Source organism: Chaetura pelagica, unplaced genomic scaffold (assembly GCF_000747805.2).
Source record: "Chaetura pelagica isolate M959 unplaced genomic scaffold, ChaPel_1.0 scaffold10, whole genome shotgun sequence".
Lineage (NCBI taxonomy): Eukaryota > Metazoa > Chordata > Aves > Apodiformes > Apodidae > Chaetura > Chaetura pelagica.
The window spans coordinates 12,221,351-12,238,654 of NW_009952263.1; the positions used below are offsets into that span (position 1 = coordinate 12,221,351).

At 39.6% G+C, this 17,304-nt stretch overlaps 1 protein-coding gene across 1 annotated transcript; it reads right to left on the reverse strand.

Moving 5' to 3' along the window:
• Window positions 1-14,238: 14,238 nt before the first annotated feature.
• Window positions 14,239-17,303, reverse strand: IL6 (interleukin 6; the record flags this gene model as incomplete). Its single annotated transcript, XM_010007654.1, has 4 exons — window positions 14,239-14,457; window positions 16,660-16,806; window positions 17,039-17,152; window positions 17,265-17,303. Coding segments are annotated over 4 exons (492 nt in total), but the record flags the coding sequence as incomplete, so codon positions are not given.
• Between the last annotated feature and the right edge of the window lies 1 nt (window position 17,304).

Here is a 17,304-nt window from a genome sequence, read left to right on the forward strand (position 1 = left end):
GGCCTGGAGCGGGGCCTGCAGCTCGGCCCGCAGCTCGGCCTCACGCCGCCGGAGGTGAAGCTCCCAGCCAGGAACAGGTGACATTCTCTCCCCAGGGGGCGCAGCTTCTGCTTTGGAACTGCTGGGGCGCTTTCCGGGGATGCCTGGATGTCATGCCGGGTGCAGTGGCCTTGCTGCCGTCCCGCGGTGCTGAGCTAGGGCTGTGTGCCATCAGCTGCCCCCGCGAAGGAGCCTGGCCTGCCTCAGGTGTGCACCCTGCAGCAGGCCTGGCTCTTCTGCCTGCTTTCCTGATGAGAAGGGGTCCCAGGAGGGCCGACCCGTGTTGTTCCCTGGCTTAACTTTCTGCCCTAGCTCTTCTGGGAGAAGCGTCTAAAAGAGGCAGGCTCTTCTACCTTGAATACAAACGTGAAGGAGCATTGGAAGCTTGAATACAGTCAGGGCTAATTGGTTGCTTTAATTAATCGAAGGGAACGCAGTACCCAATTTGAAGGTCTTTGATTGTTCATGTAATGGATTGGGAAAAAAATGATCTCTTCAAAATTTACATGCTTTAACAACTACAAGTAAAAGTGGTCACTTGAAACACTATGGATAAAACTAATTGGCAGTATTAGGTTTAAAGTTTAATTTCATTTGCATTTTTAGTTTATCAGTTATTTAAAATTGATGATTTTGGGGTGGAAATTTCAGTACAGTTTTCTGACCTAATTTTGCTTTTGCTGAAGTTTTGTCTTGGTTTTTACATTTATGACAGTATCTATGAATATGGGAAAGATGCTCTTTGTTCTGAGGAACACTAGATGAAGCTAAAGAAGTTACTTCAAGTCAAATAGAGTCATCTTACTGTGATTACAGTTTCACTAATAACAGGGTGTCTATTGCATTTCTGTTATGTAGCAGTAAGAAACTAAGTTGTAGTAGTTTAACTCCAGAAGATCAGTGTGCTGTTTCACATCTGCATTGTCATCTTATGAATTTTTTTGGTGTAATGAAGGGGCATTAGAATAATAGAAACATTCTAGTTGAAAAAGACCTTTAAATGAGTCCCACCATTCACCTGAATCTACTGAGTCTTGTGCCAAACCATGTCCCTAAGCATCACATCAACACATCTTTTGAATGCCTCCAGAATGGTGGCACCACCTCCCTGGGCAGCCTGTTTCAATGCCTGACAACGCTTCCAGTGAAGAAATTTTTGCTAATACCCGTTTTGAACCTTCCCTGTCACAACTTGAGGCCATCTCCTCTTGTCCTTCCACTTGTTACTAGGGGGAAGAGACCAACCCCAGCTTGCTGCAACATCCTTTCAGATAGTTATAGAGAGCACTAAGGTCTCCCCTCAGCCTCCTTTTATCCAGACTGAACAACCCAGGTTCCCTCAGCAACTCCAAGGTTTGTTCAGTAGACCCTTCACCAGGTTAGGTGTAACCAGATGGGTGGGGGCATGCAGTTGCCACCTTTGCTTGCCATTGACATTTGGAGGTGGCATACACTTAGAAGCCTGGAGAACCTCTTCTGTGTTGGGATTACATTTGAATTTGGGAGGGAAGGTGGCATGCGATGGAAGGGCACAAGGCTGCACAGCATTTGTTGTCACTGATTCAAGGTAAGTTTTTGTACTCATCCCTGCATGTAGGAAGCATGTGCTAAAATAAACACAGACAAGGAAACTCTCAGGAACTTTGAGATTTTAACTTTTTCTGTAAGGTTTTCTAGCACAGGAAGGGATGGTCGGGGTGTACAATGGAGCTGGGAATGTGAATGCGCAGTTATAGGTCATCGGTCAGGCTTTTTGGTTGTATTTTTTTAAACTTTGAAGAGTCTGCCTCTGTTTTAAGTAGGTAAATTGAACCAGTGTAATTTTGTTAAACTTGGCTTGCTTGTTTAAAAGGACTAGGAGAGGGGGAAAAAGGCAGAAAGAGAGAGAGACATTAATACATACAGAGTATAACTCTTAGTATAACTTAATGGATTTTAAAGCAATTTTGCTGCAAAGTGTGATGACAAAGGGAAGTGGGTCAGGATGTTTAACAGTCTCAAATCAAACAAGGTTGTCTTCAAAGAGCTAATCCAGTGCTTATGAAGTTAATGCAAGATTTTCCATTAACCTTCATGGCCTATGTTTTGGGCAAGCTGTCCTTGATTATTTACTTTCTGTAAACAAGGAAAAGAGTACATTTTTCATGTAACACTGCTTTCTAGATAGAAATGTAGGAATGTGTTGAGTAGTGCATTAATTGTATACTTCTGCTTCAAGACTTCTAATTTGCAGTCTAGCAGGCAAAGATGTTTCATGCACTGAACCTTGAATTGCTTCTCTACCATTAATTTGCTTTAGTGACTTGTTATTTGAGTCATTAGCTGGGGATGAACTCTTGGTAACTTAACTTTCTTTTCATTTTCCTGGGTGTTAGTAGAATGGCAAACACCTCGTTTCTTTGCAAGCTTTAGTACTGGGTAGCTTTTCTGAAAGTGCCAGTGAAAATAGATTTTAGGTTTAATTAATTTAACATTTAGAATTCTCTCATCCTAAATTGAGTGAGTGGTTACTGTAGTATTTCTTTCAAGTTCTGCATCAGATGTCATTGCAGGCCTGGTCTGCTAGTACTCAGGGTGGTCATGGATACCAGTTATAGGTGTCACTGTTAATTCTGCCTTACTGCATTGCTTTCTGAACAGCTCTTAACATCTGCATGTTTGTGGGGGTATAGGTATGTATGTCTTGATCTTCAGGGTGGATAACTTCCTCCATCTCATGTAGCTAGTTGTCCTGGAATTTTAAAGTAGATAAAGATGGAAGTAAGAATTACAAAATAATTTAAAAAACCCTGTACACTTGTATTTATTTTCTCTACTTTCCAACCCCGATAAGACTGCAGGTTTTATTCAGGTTAGTGCACAACTTCTTGAATCACGGGTCTATGCTCAGTAGGCTTTCTTTTTATGGCAGTTTAATGTGCTGGAAAAATTTGGTAGTGATTTAACTATGTAGGAGTCTGCACATGCGTATTTTTATATATGTATGTACTGTATGTTTCACTTCAGGTTTTAAGAGGGGTGCAGATCCTGGAATGCCTGAGCCAACTATCTGGAGGTATGTATCAGCTTTAAATGTACATGCAACACCAGTGCAGACACTTGGGAGTTTTGGGTGTTAGTTTGTTCTGGGCAGCAACAGTTGCACAGGTTTCTTTCCATTGTTTTTGGTTGTACAGAGTGAAAGCATAGATGATCATGGTTTTTGTTTTTTGCTGTCTTCTTTGCATATCTTTTAATATATGTGACTTCCTGTATCTTTTGAGAGGAAGCTGGCCTTCTAATGTGTTGTTCGTGCAAGTTTCTGCGCTGAGGAATAATTTTTCAGCTTTCTAGCATAGTTTAAGACAAAACCCAGGCTCCTTCTGCCTTTGCAAATATGGTAGTAACACTGCTTAATAGCTGCACAAAATAAAGGGCTGTATCCTTTGGTGTGTCATTGCAATGAAGCAAGGTGCATTTGTTCATGTTTCCTCTCTCTTGTGGTATGAGTTTTATTGGAGCGCTTCTGTGGGTCAAGATAATTAGGGTCTGAAGAAAATGTGACTCATTTTTCTTGAAATAACTTCGGTTACTGCACAGAACCAAGTGTTCCTAAGGCAAATAATCGCTGGACTGTGTTGCTTGCAAAGTTGTATATTAATACAAATCCAGTTTTTAGGATTCAGCAATTTGAGGAAGCTACTTTTAATGGTAGAAAATATGAAAAAAACCCACCCTGTCAAGATTATGGTAAACTTCAGTAAAATCTTCTGCTGTCTTAAGAGCTACCTTGCTGGAGTTGTTTTTTTGCTGACAGTGTTTCTATGTTAGCTTCAGTAGCAGTTTGAGACTTTTTTCTTGGTCCATTGAGTGTATCTTTGCACAGCATAAAGTGTGTATTTCATGCCAGTGTATGAACACAGATACCAAAGCATGTGATTGGGTGGACTGTGAAGCTTACAGATACTCATTGTGCTCTGTAGGTTTAAATTTTGTTTTAAAGATGGCTTTATTTGAGGGGTCGTTTTTTTTGGTGCTTATTCTGTACACTTACAGGGCTCTTCCTCCAGGTTTGTGTTTTACAAATATCCATTTAATAACAAGTACATGCTGCAAATCTGACTTTTCTTTCCTACCCCCCCCCTTCCAGTCTACTTTGGGGATGAATGATGTGGCCATCCTGTTCTAGAAGCAGCCAAGGAACAGAGCAAGTGTCTGAAGATACATACATTCCAGAGGATGAGGTGGACACTTACACCAGCTGGCTCAATCAGCTTGCTAATGGCATAGGTTGTACATACAACAAAATGGAGTTTATATGGACCTAACTTATTTGCATTACAATGTAATTAAATAAATACAATTTGAATGGATACACGTTGTTTTTAAGTCTTTATATAAGCATGTTGTAGTCATTTTTTTATCACTGCAAGGATAACCCATTGTTGGGGGTTTTTTGTTTGTTTTGGGTTGGGTTTTTTTTGCTGTACAGTATGGTGATCAGATCTCATATTGATGTAGTGATCTTTTGGATAAAGATTTTTCTTGATCTTCACAGAAACAAGAAAATTGAGCTCAGGTTTTAAACACTTCAGCATTTTTCAAAGATTGCTTGCCTGAAGTGTCGATAAACCTTTGCAGCTTGTCACTGCTGAGCTGGGTTTTTGTGTTCCTGGGTGGGTTTTGGTGTGTTTGTTTTTCCTTCTGCTTGGATTTGTTAATTTCTGGATACTTTGTAAGGATTGAGCGGTGTCTATGTTTATTCCTAGCATAATCAGGTAGTAAAAAGTATACATTTGTGCCAAATTTACCTTTAAACACTATTTATGTTTTCTATAATTTGGGATGAAGTGGGAGGACATGACAAAAGTGCTGCATGGGTGTGTGTGTGTATGCTTATATACTGCTCTTATTATAAGAGGAAGTTACTAATGTACAAATGAAGGAAGAAAACAAGTACCCTAAACAAGGTGTATGCTTTATTTGTGTCTTGCTCTTTGAAATGTTGTTGGTTTGACTTCAGTTGGTTTTCTCCTTTTTAACACTGAAATTACAACTGCTTCATTTATGAAGCTGCATTGGACAGATTGCTCTCCTCTTTAGAACTGGTACAGACTAGTTTGTATCCCTGTAGTGATTTAAAAAATAATAGTGTTTACTGGCTCCAAATGATCGTTGCAACAAAAATAGTCTAGATTTAAGATTTTTTATTTTTTAACCTATAGATTTCCAGGCAATTTTTACATTAAGTATTTAAGGAATAGGAGATTTCTCAGTGTCTCATCTGCTATGAAAATCAATGGTAAAACATTACTGTGTTTAAGGTCAGATATGATTAGAAAGAAAATGAGAAATGAGCCAAGAGGAAAAAATTAAATTGAAAGACAAGAATTCAGAAAGAAAAAAAGCGGGAAACATTCATAAAAGCTAATGCAAACCAGCATGTTCCTTGAAATTCCATTAGTTGCTGTAATTAAATTGAATGTCATGAAATAGTGAGATGGCTAATGATAATAGACCACTGGCAGGGTAATAGAGTAAGGACTGAATGCAGAACACTTTTCTGGTGACTCTCTCTTGTTGCTAGTGCAGCTCTCCTAGTGCCTTTTTTTGAATAGTAGCTTGAGATTTTAACCACTCCTATGTCTTAAATTATGAAAGGATTTAAAATTCTGATCCTTTTTCTTACCTAGATACAACGGTAATGAAATAATCTGTTGGTACTTGATAGTAGCTTTAGTCATCTTCAGGACCTTTCTGCTTCTGTTGAATCTAGTGGAGTAACCAGAGATACTCAATACTGAGAGATATGGTATTTAGGGTAAATTAACTCAGATTTCTCAAAATGACATCTTTGCATTTCACCAAGGGGATACAGTACCCAAAATACAGCAATGGGTGGATGGACCCAAACACCTGCAGAAGAGCTTTATTGTGTGTCAGACATTTGGGGATGTGGTTTGTGGGTCTTAACCACCATATAGTTGCTCTGGCTGCTTTCCAAGAATAATAGTATTTGGCAAGAGGTGGAGAATAGGGAAGTTTTTTTCTGTTTTGTTAGAAGTTGTACGTAAGTGTGGATATATCAAGCACAGGCCAGATTTTGTGACCTTGCTATGCAGAAAATTTTCCCTTTAAAGTAGTTGTAGGTCGGGGTTTTTGGAATTATTGGATAAATAGTGCCTGTGCAATTTTTTTAAATTTTAATTTTATCCACAGTGGGTAGCAAATTTTTGGTAATTCATTGCTATTGTGGAAAGAAGTGAAGCTGGTTTCTTAATTAAAAAAAAAAAAATCCAGTTATCACTCAGGAAAGTCACTAGCATTGAACCTTTGAGTTTCAAATTGAGGGAGAAAAAAGTTTCATAGTACATTCAAGTTAAATTGCATATCAATATGTAACATTTTTTTATTTGTACAACCAGTGTTGCCTTCAGTGTATCTTTCTCTCTGTAACTAAAAGGTGAGTGAAACTCCTTAAATAAACACTCCATTTTTTTCCCCTGGAAAAAAGCCAGCCATAATAAGCATTAATAAGCCTCAGTAATTAATTGTAAGATAGCAAAAACCAGCATAAGATAATCTAATATTTTATTTTTTTTCCGATTTAAAAATGTAGAAATGTTTGGTAGCAATGTCTTGAAATTACTTTGCAGTCATGATCGTTTTTACAAAATTCAGATGTGCTTCTATGAGCAGATCGGTGTTGTTAGAAGTTAAATGTTTTAACAGTTTCCTATGAAGAATCTTAATTCCCTGAAATAACGGGCAAATACACTAGTCTTATTAGGACTCTTTTTGGTGGTGCTAGAAAGAAGAGGTCAAGTCTCTGGAGTAAATTGAAGGAACTCTCAGGGTCGTCAAGGCTGTGGGTTAAGGATTTGAAGTTAAGAGTTGTCCAAGTGTTTCAATCTCTAATTTCTGCTTTTTCGTATTTATTGCAATAAAACATGTGGGAGTTCTATTTTTCTGTCAGATGGGAGACACTTAAAAAGGAACAAACATGAGCTCCCCTGGTTCACTGTATTGATCTCAGTCAAGTGAAATTGGTAGCTTCTGCAGCCAAATATGGATTCTTTCGTGTAATGGGGTTTGTGATCCAGTCCTTTGAGACTATGTGTGAACTCATAGTATTGGAATAAAGTCAGTGAGTGTTACTGAAAATCGAGCTGTGACTTCTGCAGCTGAGCTCAAGGCCACAGTCTGAGATTTGTGAAATAAAATAATTGATTCTTTCCTGTGTGCTGTGGAGATTGTACTAATTTCAAGGAATCTTCAGCTGATCTTATCTGGAGACAGGAATTTTTTGGCTGTGTGCCATGTGCCTGTTCCCTGCAAGTTGGAGGTGCAGTGTACTTGTGACTTCATCAATGTCGGGGAAATACCCCAAGTGGGACGCTGTTGCTGGGAGCCTTCTGTACCTGGTAAAATTACAAGAGGCCAAGGGGAATGTTTCCACTTGGACCACTCTCAGGGAGATCAAAGCTTGCCATGCTCATTGCACTGCTTGTCAGAAGTGGAGGCACCTTGAGGATTTCAATGCAAGAAGAATGCCCCCTTCTCCATCTCTGATGACCTGCAGTCCCATGCCCATGATCCTTTCACATCAGGAAGGCAACATTTCTCCTTATCAAAGTGCCGGTCTCCTGCCTTCTGCAGTGGTGACAATGGCAGCAATGACTTTTGCTTGATCTCCTAGGAGGAGCCTAGGAGGCTCTACCTGGACAAGAGATTGTCCATAACCTAGGGCTGAAGAAATGCACTGCTTCTCCTCCTCTGGCCCGACTGGGTGTGAGATGGTAGTGAAGTGTCAGAAGGTCATGATGGGCAAGGAACAGTATGATACCATGTCTTCTGAATATCTTCTTCACTGGCACGCTGACCAAAACAGCTGCTGGTGGCTTCACTATTCAGGAACAATTTCTATGGTTTCTATCACTTCCGTATTTTCTTAAAACTGTCTCTCCCATCATTATTTTCAGCTGGAGTCAGAAGATCAGTTACAACCTGGTACCTTTGGGTGATCATGGTGGGCAGCAACTTGCCAGCCCTCAGTTATCACAGCCTCTTTAGCAAAGCATCTCCTGAAAGCCTGGCTTTGGGGAGCTGCCTGTTGGAATAGGCATAACAAACAGTGCAAGGGGGTCAAAGGTTCTGGGCTAAGAGACATGGAGGAAGGAAGGTAGGGAGAAATTTAGGGTCCGAAAAAGAGAATAAAGGCAGAGTGGAAGAAGAATAAAGAATAGGAAATATGGACAAGGTTTTTAAAGGTGTAAATACAGTAAAAAGATGACAGAAGAGTCTACAGAGACCTGTGATACTAGGTGAGTAATGCTGAGGGAGTCGTGTGAGTTTGGTGGTTTTCTTGATCTTGGCGTGTAGACTGGGAGTCTCCTGATGATGGATGTGAAAAATTGGTCTGTTTAGTGTCATCACTAAAGGGAGAAAAGAAGATAACTGGCTTTCAGTCTAAATTTGTTCTTATTAATTTAAATTACAAAGGAACCTACTTGATTGTTCCAAAAACTCTTTTAAGGCCTTGTTAGTTGTGGAGTAGAAGTGAAGGTCATTAAAAATTTGGAACAAGTATTTAATTCTGCTTCAAATTCCCATTGTAAACACAGCTGGTAGAAAGTTACCATAGTGTATCCCACCACAGTTATAAAACAGAGGGTATGTGCACTTTTTTTTTTAAAAAAAAAATTAATAAGTAAAGCTCACATTAACACTTAACCTATTGCTTTCAAACGTGCAAACTGCAGACCAAATCACAACAGGCCCCTGTGACTGTAATGTATAAAACCTATCCTTTGCTTCTTTGTACATCTGTCTTCCAAAATGGCTATAGGTGAAGTGCTTCTTAAGATCTATTTTTATGGCAGTGTGTTTGTTATAAGTGAAATGGATCTAACACATTGTTTTTTATCAGGAAAAAATGTTAGAACAAACTATATACCCTGGATATTTTTGGAAATACTTTGTTACAGACTTGGAATTTAAGCTATGATGACCCTGATGATATATTTGGAAATAAAAGCTCATTACATCTCTTCTCACCCCAGGAGTACTGACCACATCCTGGCTAAATGTCATATGACTAATTGAATTTTTACAAGTGACTACTTAATTACAATTTCTAAATCTTTTTTCCATGATGGTATGCAATGCAATAGCCATTTCTTGGGTAAGCTTGTGGCTTACATGCATTGTTTCTTGGTTATGCTTGTGTTAATTAAGGATTAGGGGATGGGTAAAACAGCAGGGGTGCTCATCTGCTAAAGTGGGAAAGGATATTTACACTCGTAATTTCTTCTGATTAAGATAAAAATTCCAAGTTTCTATAAAAAATAAGTTTGAGCAACTGACAAGCAGGGAGCAGTTCTTAGCATGGGAAGTGAAATAAGCACAAATTTTGAGTTATGTTCCAATTCTGTTTCTCAGGGTCCACTTTATTCTTGTAGGGACCCCCCCCAGATGGTGCAGTTTGTGAGAGTGCAAGCTGAGGGCAGCCCCTTTCCAGTCAGACTGGAAGATTACTTGTACATCTGCCTTCATCCCAAATGGCCTCTCTTCTAACAAATTCAATGTTCTTCTATAGTCCCAACCCAGGTCATGGACCTATATGATTAGGAGGGGTATAGGTCTTGCATTTTGAGGGTATTCGTAGTCAAACTTCATAGTACTTGTTAATGCATGGTAATGTGGGATCCACAGACATAGTCAGTATACAGTCCCCTTTCCCTTTGCATCTCTCCCCAGATCGTTAGAAGTGGAAGAGGAGACAATGTTGCTGTGCAGCAGTGATGACATAGTAGCTAATGCTTCTATCTTGAGCTGAGGATGGGAGCTTTCCCTTGGTAATTTTACATTTGTGTGTGTGTGTGACAGCTCTAAGTGATTCTCTCATGTAATAAAATATAATTTGATTATACATCATATTGTCCCTATTTATATGGTATAGCATATGCAACTTTATCTATTAATATGTAAGTTCAAAGGGATGGAGAAACAATGAGTCATAAATACCTTTGCTGTTCCTGAAACCACTCAGAATTTTGCCCTCAGTACAGTTGAAACAGCATAAAACCTTGAAAATACAGTGTTAGGTAAGCACTATCTGGTAGAAATAATTATGGCAGGGCAAACCAAATTTTAGTTTTCTGAATCTGAAGACATATTAATTTTTTAAAAATAGATTTTTCTCATGAAAGAGTCAGTCTTAGATTCTTGTCACTGAATAGAAATTCACGTAGCAAAATTTCTCTAGCGTGTTTTCTGATGACTGCCAAAGTCAGTCTTGCAAGTGTACTGAGATGTGGTTAAATATATTTAGATTACAGACATCAGTTGATTTTCTTCTGTTCAGTGTTTATATGGTATTTCAGTGTAGTAGTCTGTAGAGGTTGCATTTTCTGGTTTTATTGTTCCTTTTACCAAGAAGAACATAGAGAATCACTGAGATCAGAAATTTTATCTAATCATTTGACTTGAGAAACAAAGTTATGAGAAAGCTTCCCATCCAGTATCACAAGGTCTGTAGTAATACGTATATATTTATATAGGCAGCACTTTTTGACCATTAGGATCTGACCTTGATGTATACCTTTCCACAATTTTCTCCTTTAAACTGAATGCATAAAAGACTGTTAGTCACGAGTAACAGTGGCAAATTTACTGGGAAGCTTCCCATCGAGCTAATGGCTCATTACTGCTGATGATCCTGCTTCCCTTGCTTCACTGGTGACGTAACTCTTCCATCTCTTGTATCATCAACTCTTTCTAACCTTGCTGCCATCAGTCATTAATACAACCTGTGAAGGTACTAGAGATGCAGACAATCTTTAAAGTAGCTGTTCTTTCTTTGCCAAGATTTAGCATTTCCATCAGTATATAGGCTTACTGGGCAGGAAGTGGTACTGCAATATGTGAAGTGGATCAGGCTGAAATGTTTGTTTTTTAAAGTTTCTTACATGTCTGGTTAAAAAAAATTAAGTTTCAGAGACTGTCATTGCAAAAAAGAAAAGTAATTTTGCATTACAGATTACTTTAGTATTAGGTTGCATTCTCTCTGATTTTTTTTCCTGTCATGTCTAGCATTTTAGTGTCATGTTAACAGCACCAAGGAATATTTTGCTTCTCATCTTTAACACAGTTTCTTAATACCGTGGGCTTTTTCTTGCACACTGTAGTGTATGCATGCATTTTAACATAGCTTTGCCCTCTTCCTGCATTAGGAAAGCTAAATTTCAGGATTAAAGGAATCAGTAATGTGTTGATCATTCTGAAATCTCAGTGTGAAGTTAACAAATAAGGATGCAATAGGAACAAGGGGAAGGGCTAGCTTGTATCTGTGAGGAGAGGCTGGTTCTGTACAGTAGTGGCCAAAATGTTTCTTTGCTGGGTAGTTGCCAGTTTTTATAGGCAATAATTAGCAGGGATTTTTTTGTTCTGGGCTTTTTTTGCCTTGCCTAGTGAGTTAGCTGTCAGTTAGGGGGAGCTCTCTTCAAGAAAAACATTGAGGTATTTCATTGTTGCCTACAGTAGCACAGTTACTTCTGAGGGTTGATTTATAAGAGGAACATTAATTATTACTATTATTCTAGTTTTTAATGTGTTTGGGCTGGGCTGACAACAAAAATAAATGTCCATTGTGTGCTTATTGATGATTGTAAAATATTTTCTACACAACAAACTGGAAAAAGGACAGTAACTTGGTTAGTTTAAGAGGCCTCATGACATGATCAATAGTGTTTAGTTCTATGGCTTCCAGATGAATTCCCCACTGCAAGTCTTCATGTGCCACAAATACCAAGGAGTCTAGATTTCATCAAGTGGTGCTTATCCCAGGGGCAGTCCCTGAAGTTGGCACAGTGACAGTGGAACAATGGCCAGCAAGGCAGCTGCTGTGTTGAAGTTCCCTGAGAATTGCGGGTGGCTGTGGAGGAGCCACAGGTAAAATGATGGCAGCTCAGCAGCAGCAGCATCAGGGGTACCCTTTGTTGCAGGAAGGACTTGAAAGTTGGCATTCCCACCCATCAAGGGATAATCTTTGCTCATCATCTACACCCTAAAATGGAGTAGCATTTACATCTTTACTCAAAAGGTTGACAACCTGTGGTGGACACTAGCTGAATGGTGCCAGTAGGAGACGTGGATGCTTGTCTATCAATTGCATGAGATTTCAGTACCCTGTGTCTTACTTAAGTAATTCCTGACATTGGAGGAAGAAAGCAGTGTGAGTTGGTTTACCTGCACTGTATGTAGTAACTAATGATAATCTCAGGCAGCCACCCGCTATTTGGAGATGGGACATGATAAGATAACCTTTTGGTTTGTCTGTCTGCCTTTCTTCCCATCTCCTTCTCACATAGTAATAGTAAAATCTTTAAAAGGTCCAATGTGGAATCCACATTTGAGTCTCATCACTATTATGGACACAGTAAGGGCCAGAATGGTCTCTAACCAAATGGTCACTAAGAAAATCTGTGAAAGTAAGCTGGGAAAAAGTTAAACTAGGCTTTCCTGTGTCCTCTAGAGCACATGACAGGACAGCTAAGATGATCTGTGTTGTGAGAAATGCCCGTTCACCACAGACATCTAGACAGTGACCACCTTGATGTCTCCTCATTCCTTCTTGAGATGTTGCACAACTCCAGACGATGGTTTTACCATTTTGGGCAAAACCTTGGTTGGTTTGGTTTTGGTTGGGTTTTTTTGAGCCTTTGGGATGTGAGCTCTGGGTGGACTGGTCACTGTTTTGGCATCCCCAGTGGTGGAATGCAAGTGTGGACAATCACTCTGAGGAAGAGGAGCATTTACTGACATCCTTATCCACATTCCAGGGCTTGCCTTTCATCTCCTCATCTGCATCACTGTGCCAAAAGAAGAGAGAGCATAATTACTGTTCCACCAGTTGTAGGGACAAAGCTGAGAGGCTCCTGCCTCTTGCACTCTTTGTGTGGGCTCTGAATTCCTCAGCAGGTAACTGCACAGTCATCATGAGACAGATGATACAGCCCAGGAACTGTTACTGTGGTTTAGTATTCAGGTTAAGGACTTGGTTTATTTTTTTTCTCCAGTAGTCAAGAAATGTGCATTCATGTTATGTGGCCTGTCCATGCTAGAGGAATACAAGTGACAAAAGGCAAATGCATTAAATTATCAACAGTCATTGACATCATCAGCAGTATGTTGCTTTATATCGCCTTAGGAAAGAATCTAAGATGCTTTATTTCCTGCTTCTTGGGGAGAGGTGAGAGAGATTTAATCAAACTTGGAAAATTCCCTTGCATGATAGCAGTAAATCTGATCAGATGATAGCATTCATGCCAAAGCTGTTGATGTGGTGTCTTAACATCTTTTTTGTTTGAAAGAGATTGCTTGACTTGTAAGCAGATGCTTACAAACAATTAAAATTTTGGTGAAGTTCTTTATTTAATAATACAGGGAACTTGGTTGTTGGTGTCTCAAGAGTGATGATGGTTTATTGTTTTCATTCTTAAGTATCATGTTCAGTGCAATTTAAGAATTATATGTTGATCAAGCTGACTGCATACGCGTGTATGTATGTGCTACGTAGGTAACTGACCTAATCACAGGATATTAGGGGTTCGAAGGGACCTCCAAAGATCATCAAGTCCAACCCCCCTGCCAGAGCAGAACCAAAAAAAACCGACTAGGGCAGATCACTCCGAAAGGCATCCACACAGGTCTTGAAAGCCTTCAGAGGAGGAGACTCCACAACCTCTCTGATTCTTGAAAGTGGTTATTTTGATAACTGCAGGTATTAAAAATTGAGTACATTAGAGTTCATAAGTCTTACTTAAAGTTCAAATGGATTACACAGGTGTGGCTTTTTTTTAAATCAGATTTTATTTGTTCTAAAAATATAAATAATAAATACAATCTCAAATATTTTAAAAGCATAAGTTATACAAAAATTTTTCTGGCTTCTGAAAATATTTTTCTGTTTAATACATATTAAATACATTGATATTCTGAATGGTACCATTAGAAATGAAATAAACTTTGTCCTTCATTTAAATTATTCCTAAATATAAAAAAATATAAATAAGAGACATTAGAAATGAATAAATATTTTAAATATAATAAATAGGTTCCTAGAAGGAAATGAGCATGTATATAAATGCAAACCATTGTTACTATTTCTGGTTCTTAAAACAGAACAACACTGTCATCTGCCACATGACAGATTTGTAACATAGGATTGTGCCTGAATTAAAACATTCAGACACTGAAACTCCTGGTGTTTTTCAAATAGCGAACAGCCCTCACAGTTTTCTCCATAAATGAAGTAAAGTCTCGGAGGATGAGGTGGGTGGTGATTTTCTCTATCCAGGTCTTATCTGACTTCAGCTTTGCACGGAGAGATTCCTGGGTAGCTGAGTCTGGGATGGTCACGTCCTCGGGATTGATCACCTGTGGAAAAGACAATATTGGGGTGCCCTGGTTAAAACATTGTCATGGAGTTTGTTGGAGAGCGTCAGTTTATATGTTCCAAACCATCTTCATATCCACCTTCTCTGTACTGCGGATGACAGACCTCTCTGGGACCTGTGCTTCCCTACAGCCCTTCCTTTGCCTTGGGGTATGAGGTACGTTGATGCCTGCTGCAGTTACTGTGGAGGAATTGGAGGGTCTCACCTGACTTGTATTGTTTGTTTCAATGTCTGGGGTCGCGGTCCAACACACTGCACTGAACAGATCAATACACCTCTCCTGCTCTATGCTGACCTTGTGGTTAGGTGGGAAGATGCTGATCATGACTTGTCCTAATCTGTACTGGCTGGTACCCCCTGAGTCATAAGTAGATGACATTGGAATACTCTTAAATTTTGTAATAGAATAACAGTTTCCAAAGATGTCAAACTTGTTTAGCTGCTTAAGTCTTACTTTCCAGGCTTTGAGGCACGTGGGAGACTAATTCTCACCAACTTGCAATGATGTGTGGGATCTTGACTGCAAGATGAGTGAAAGGAGGTATGTATCTAATGCTGAGTGACAGGGCTGTGCACCCAGTACCCAAATACCTTTTAAGAACTTGTCTTACAAAGTGGGAAGGTGACGTCTGAAAATGGGAGGCACTCATCCAAGTCATGGACCTGTTTTAGATTATCTGGGGTGTAGAAATTTAAAGTAGCTGCTTCATCCTGGATTTTAGCATCTCCTCTACCCTCTACCAAGTGACAAAAGCATGCATGCCTCCTTCTGGAACATCTGTTTTGTTAAGTTCAGTAGGATATGAATGTTCTTTCTGTTCAGTCTACTTGGCAGTGGACTCTGATCACACACCCCATTGCTGGTATATCCAGCTCCTTTTTGCATGCTGTAAAAGTTTGTATCTGGATACCCAGACAGGTATCATGCTGATGGATCTACCTGACCAGAAATGACAGATTCTATCCTTCCTCTCCTTGCCTTAAATAGCAGATAGACTTCTCTTGTAAAGAAAAAATTCAACCTGGAGATCAAGGCTCCTCTTTCTCAAAAACTCTATATAGTTTCTACAAGTTTTGCTTTTGATCATTGTGTTTAATTCTTCCTGTTCCAATTACCTCCATCCTACTAATTTTCAAAAAAAGTTAATCTCCCCTAGTTATGAAATAAACTTTCTGCAAACTAAAGTATCAAGTTGGAAGCCAGCAGTCACCTGCCAGCTTATCACGGGACTATTAGCTAGCACAGTGTGAAAAATGCAGTCCAGCTCCCTTTCACTTAGAGTGACAGACATAAACAAATATGTTAGGAAAGGTATGGCAAACACACAATGGGCTTTTCAGAGGCCAAAAAACACCTTAGAGGAAATAATGCCCTGAAATTTCTGTTCTTACTCACCTGGGTGGTTCTTACTCAAGCAAATAGTTTCCCTGATGACAAAGGAAGTATTCATGTTAAGGGTTATTAACATGAGTAAGAACTGCAGGAATGAAGTGAATTTTTTGAAGTGTGATCTTTCAGAGCTCTCCAAAACATAGAAAGTTACTGTCAGAAATTAATACATTGAGTTTACTGACTTGAAAGTGAATTGGATGTTTGTAAAGAAGGAAGATTTTTTATGATGATGACAAGCAAAATGTATGCTTTTCAATAGGCAGCACACCTTTTACTTCGTCAAGTTATTAACTTATTTTCTGAACTTAACTGTCTTCCTTGGTTTTTAAGCTACTGATACCTCAGTGTATCATACAGCTTGGCTTAAAAGTTTGGTTTGGGGATTTTTAAAGATTAGTAATACTGTATCAAATGTATATGCTTTTATTTATGTGGGCTTTTAAAAAATGTTACTTATTTCTGCTTCTCAGGGGGTTGCAACAGTAGAAGTCTTGGACCAAACTGCAGTTCCACAATTAGGAACAAGCTCCCTGAGAATTCTTAGCTTTGTTCTTAAAACAGTATGGTGCATTTAATTGTTGGTTTGAAAACTAAAACTTAGAATAGAAAGTAGGAAGAAGAGTCGTTTAAGAAAAGAAAACCTTGTGCAACCTGCAAGTTAGTAATAAGGGTAAGTATGAGAGAAATGAAAGTGGGAAAATGTTCAGCTTCACGTAGCATCCTGTTTCTCTGAGTGCACCTCAGTGCTCAGCCATAGCAATTACTGGAGTGAATTTAGAGTGAACTCACCATCTGCCTTACGGTACGTGCCAGGTGCTCTGTGCTATAGCACAGAGATTCAATGTTTTGCTTTTCACTGGTAAAAGTTTCTTGTATGTATTCAAGGTATGTCATAAACGTATAAAGCCCGCTGGAGATTTTCCTCAAGCATTTATCCTGAAACGAGAGAGAGGTGAGAAAGTCACTTACAGCTCAGTAATGTCTCAATCACAATATCACGTATAGAGGGTAAGGGGATGATGCTTATACAAAGCATGGGGTGTCTGTGCCACAGCAAAGGCAGCTGGAGCAGACACAGATCTCTGGGTCAACTTCCCGCCGGTTTTGGTTCTTTAAGCAGGTAAAAATTGCTCCGGTTGTAGACCAGAAAGGAGAGCAAGTTCCTTGCCTCATTGAAACCGGCGAGCAGACACCCGTCGTCCTCCGTCACCTTGGGGAGGTTGAGGTTGTTCCTGACGAGCATTTCCATGCTGTTCTCGCAGACGGTGAACTTCTCGCACATCTGGGGAGAAACACCAAGAGTTTTGGTCGCACCTTGCCCGGAGGAAGCCACCCTGGGGCCGGCTGCGGTGCGTCAGGACGGGCGCGATCCGCCGGGCCGTCCCGGTACCCACCTCCTGCTGCAGCTGGGCGGCCCGCGTGTGCAGCAGCCGG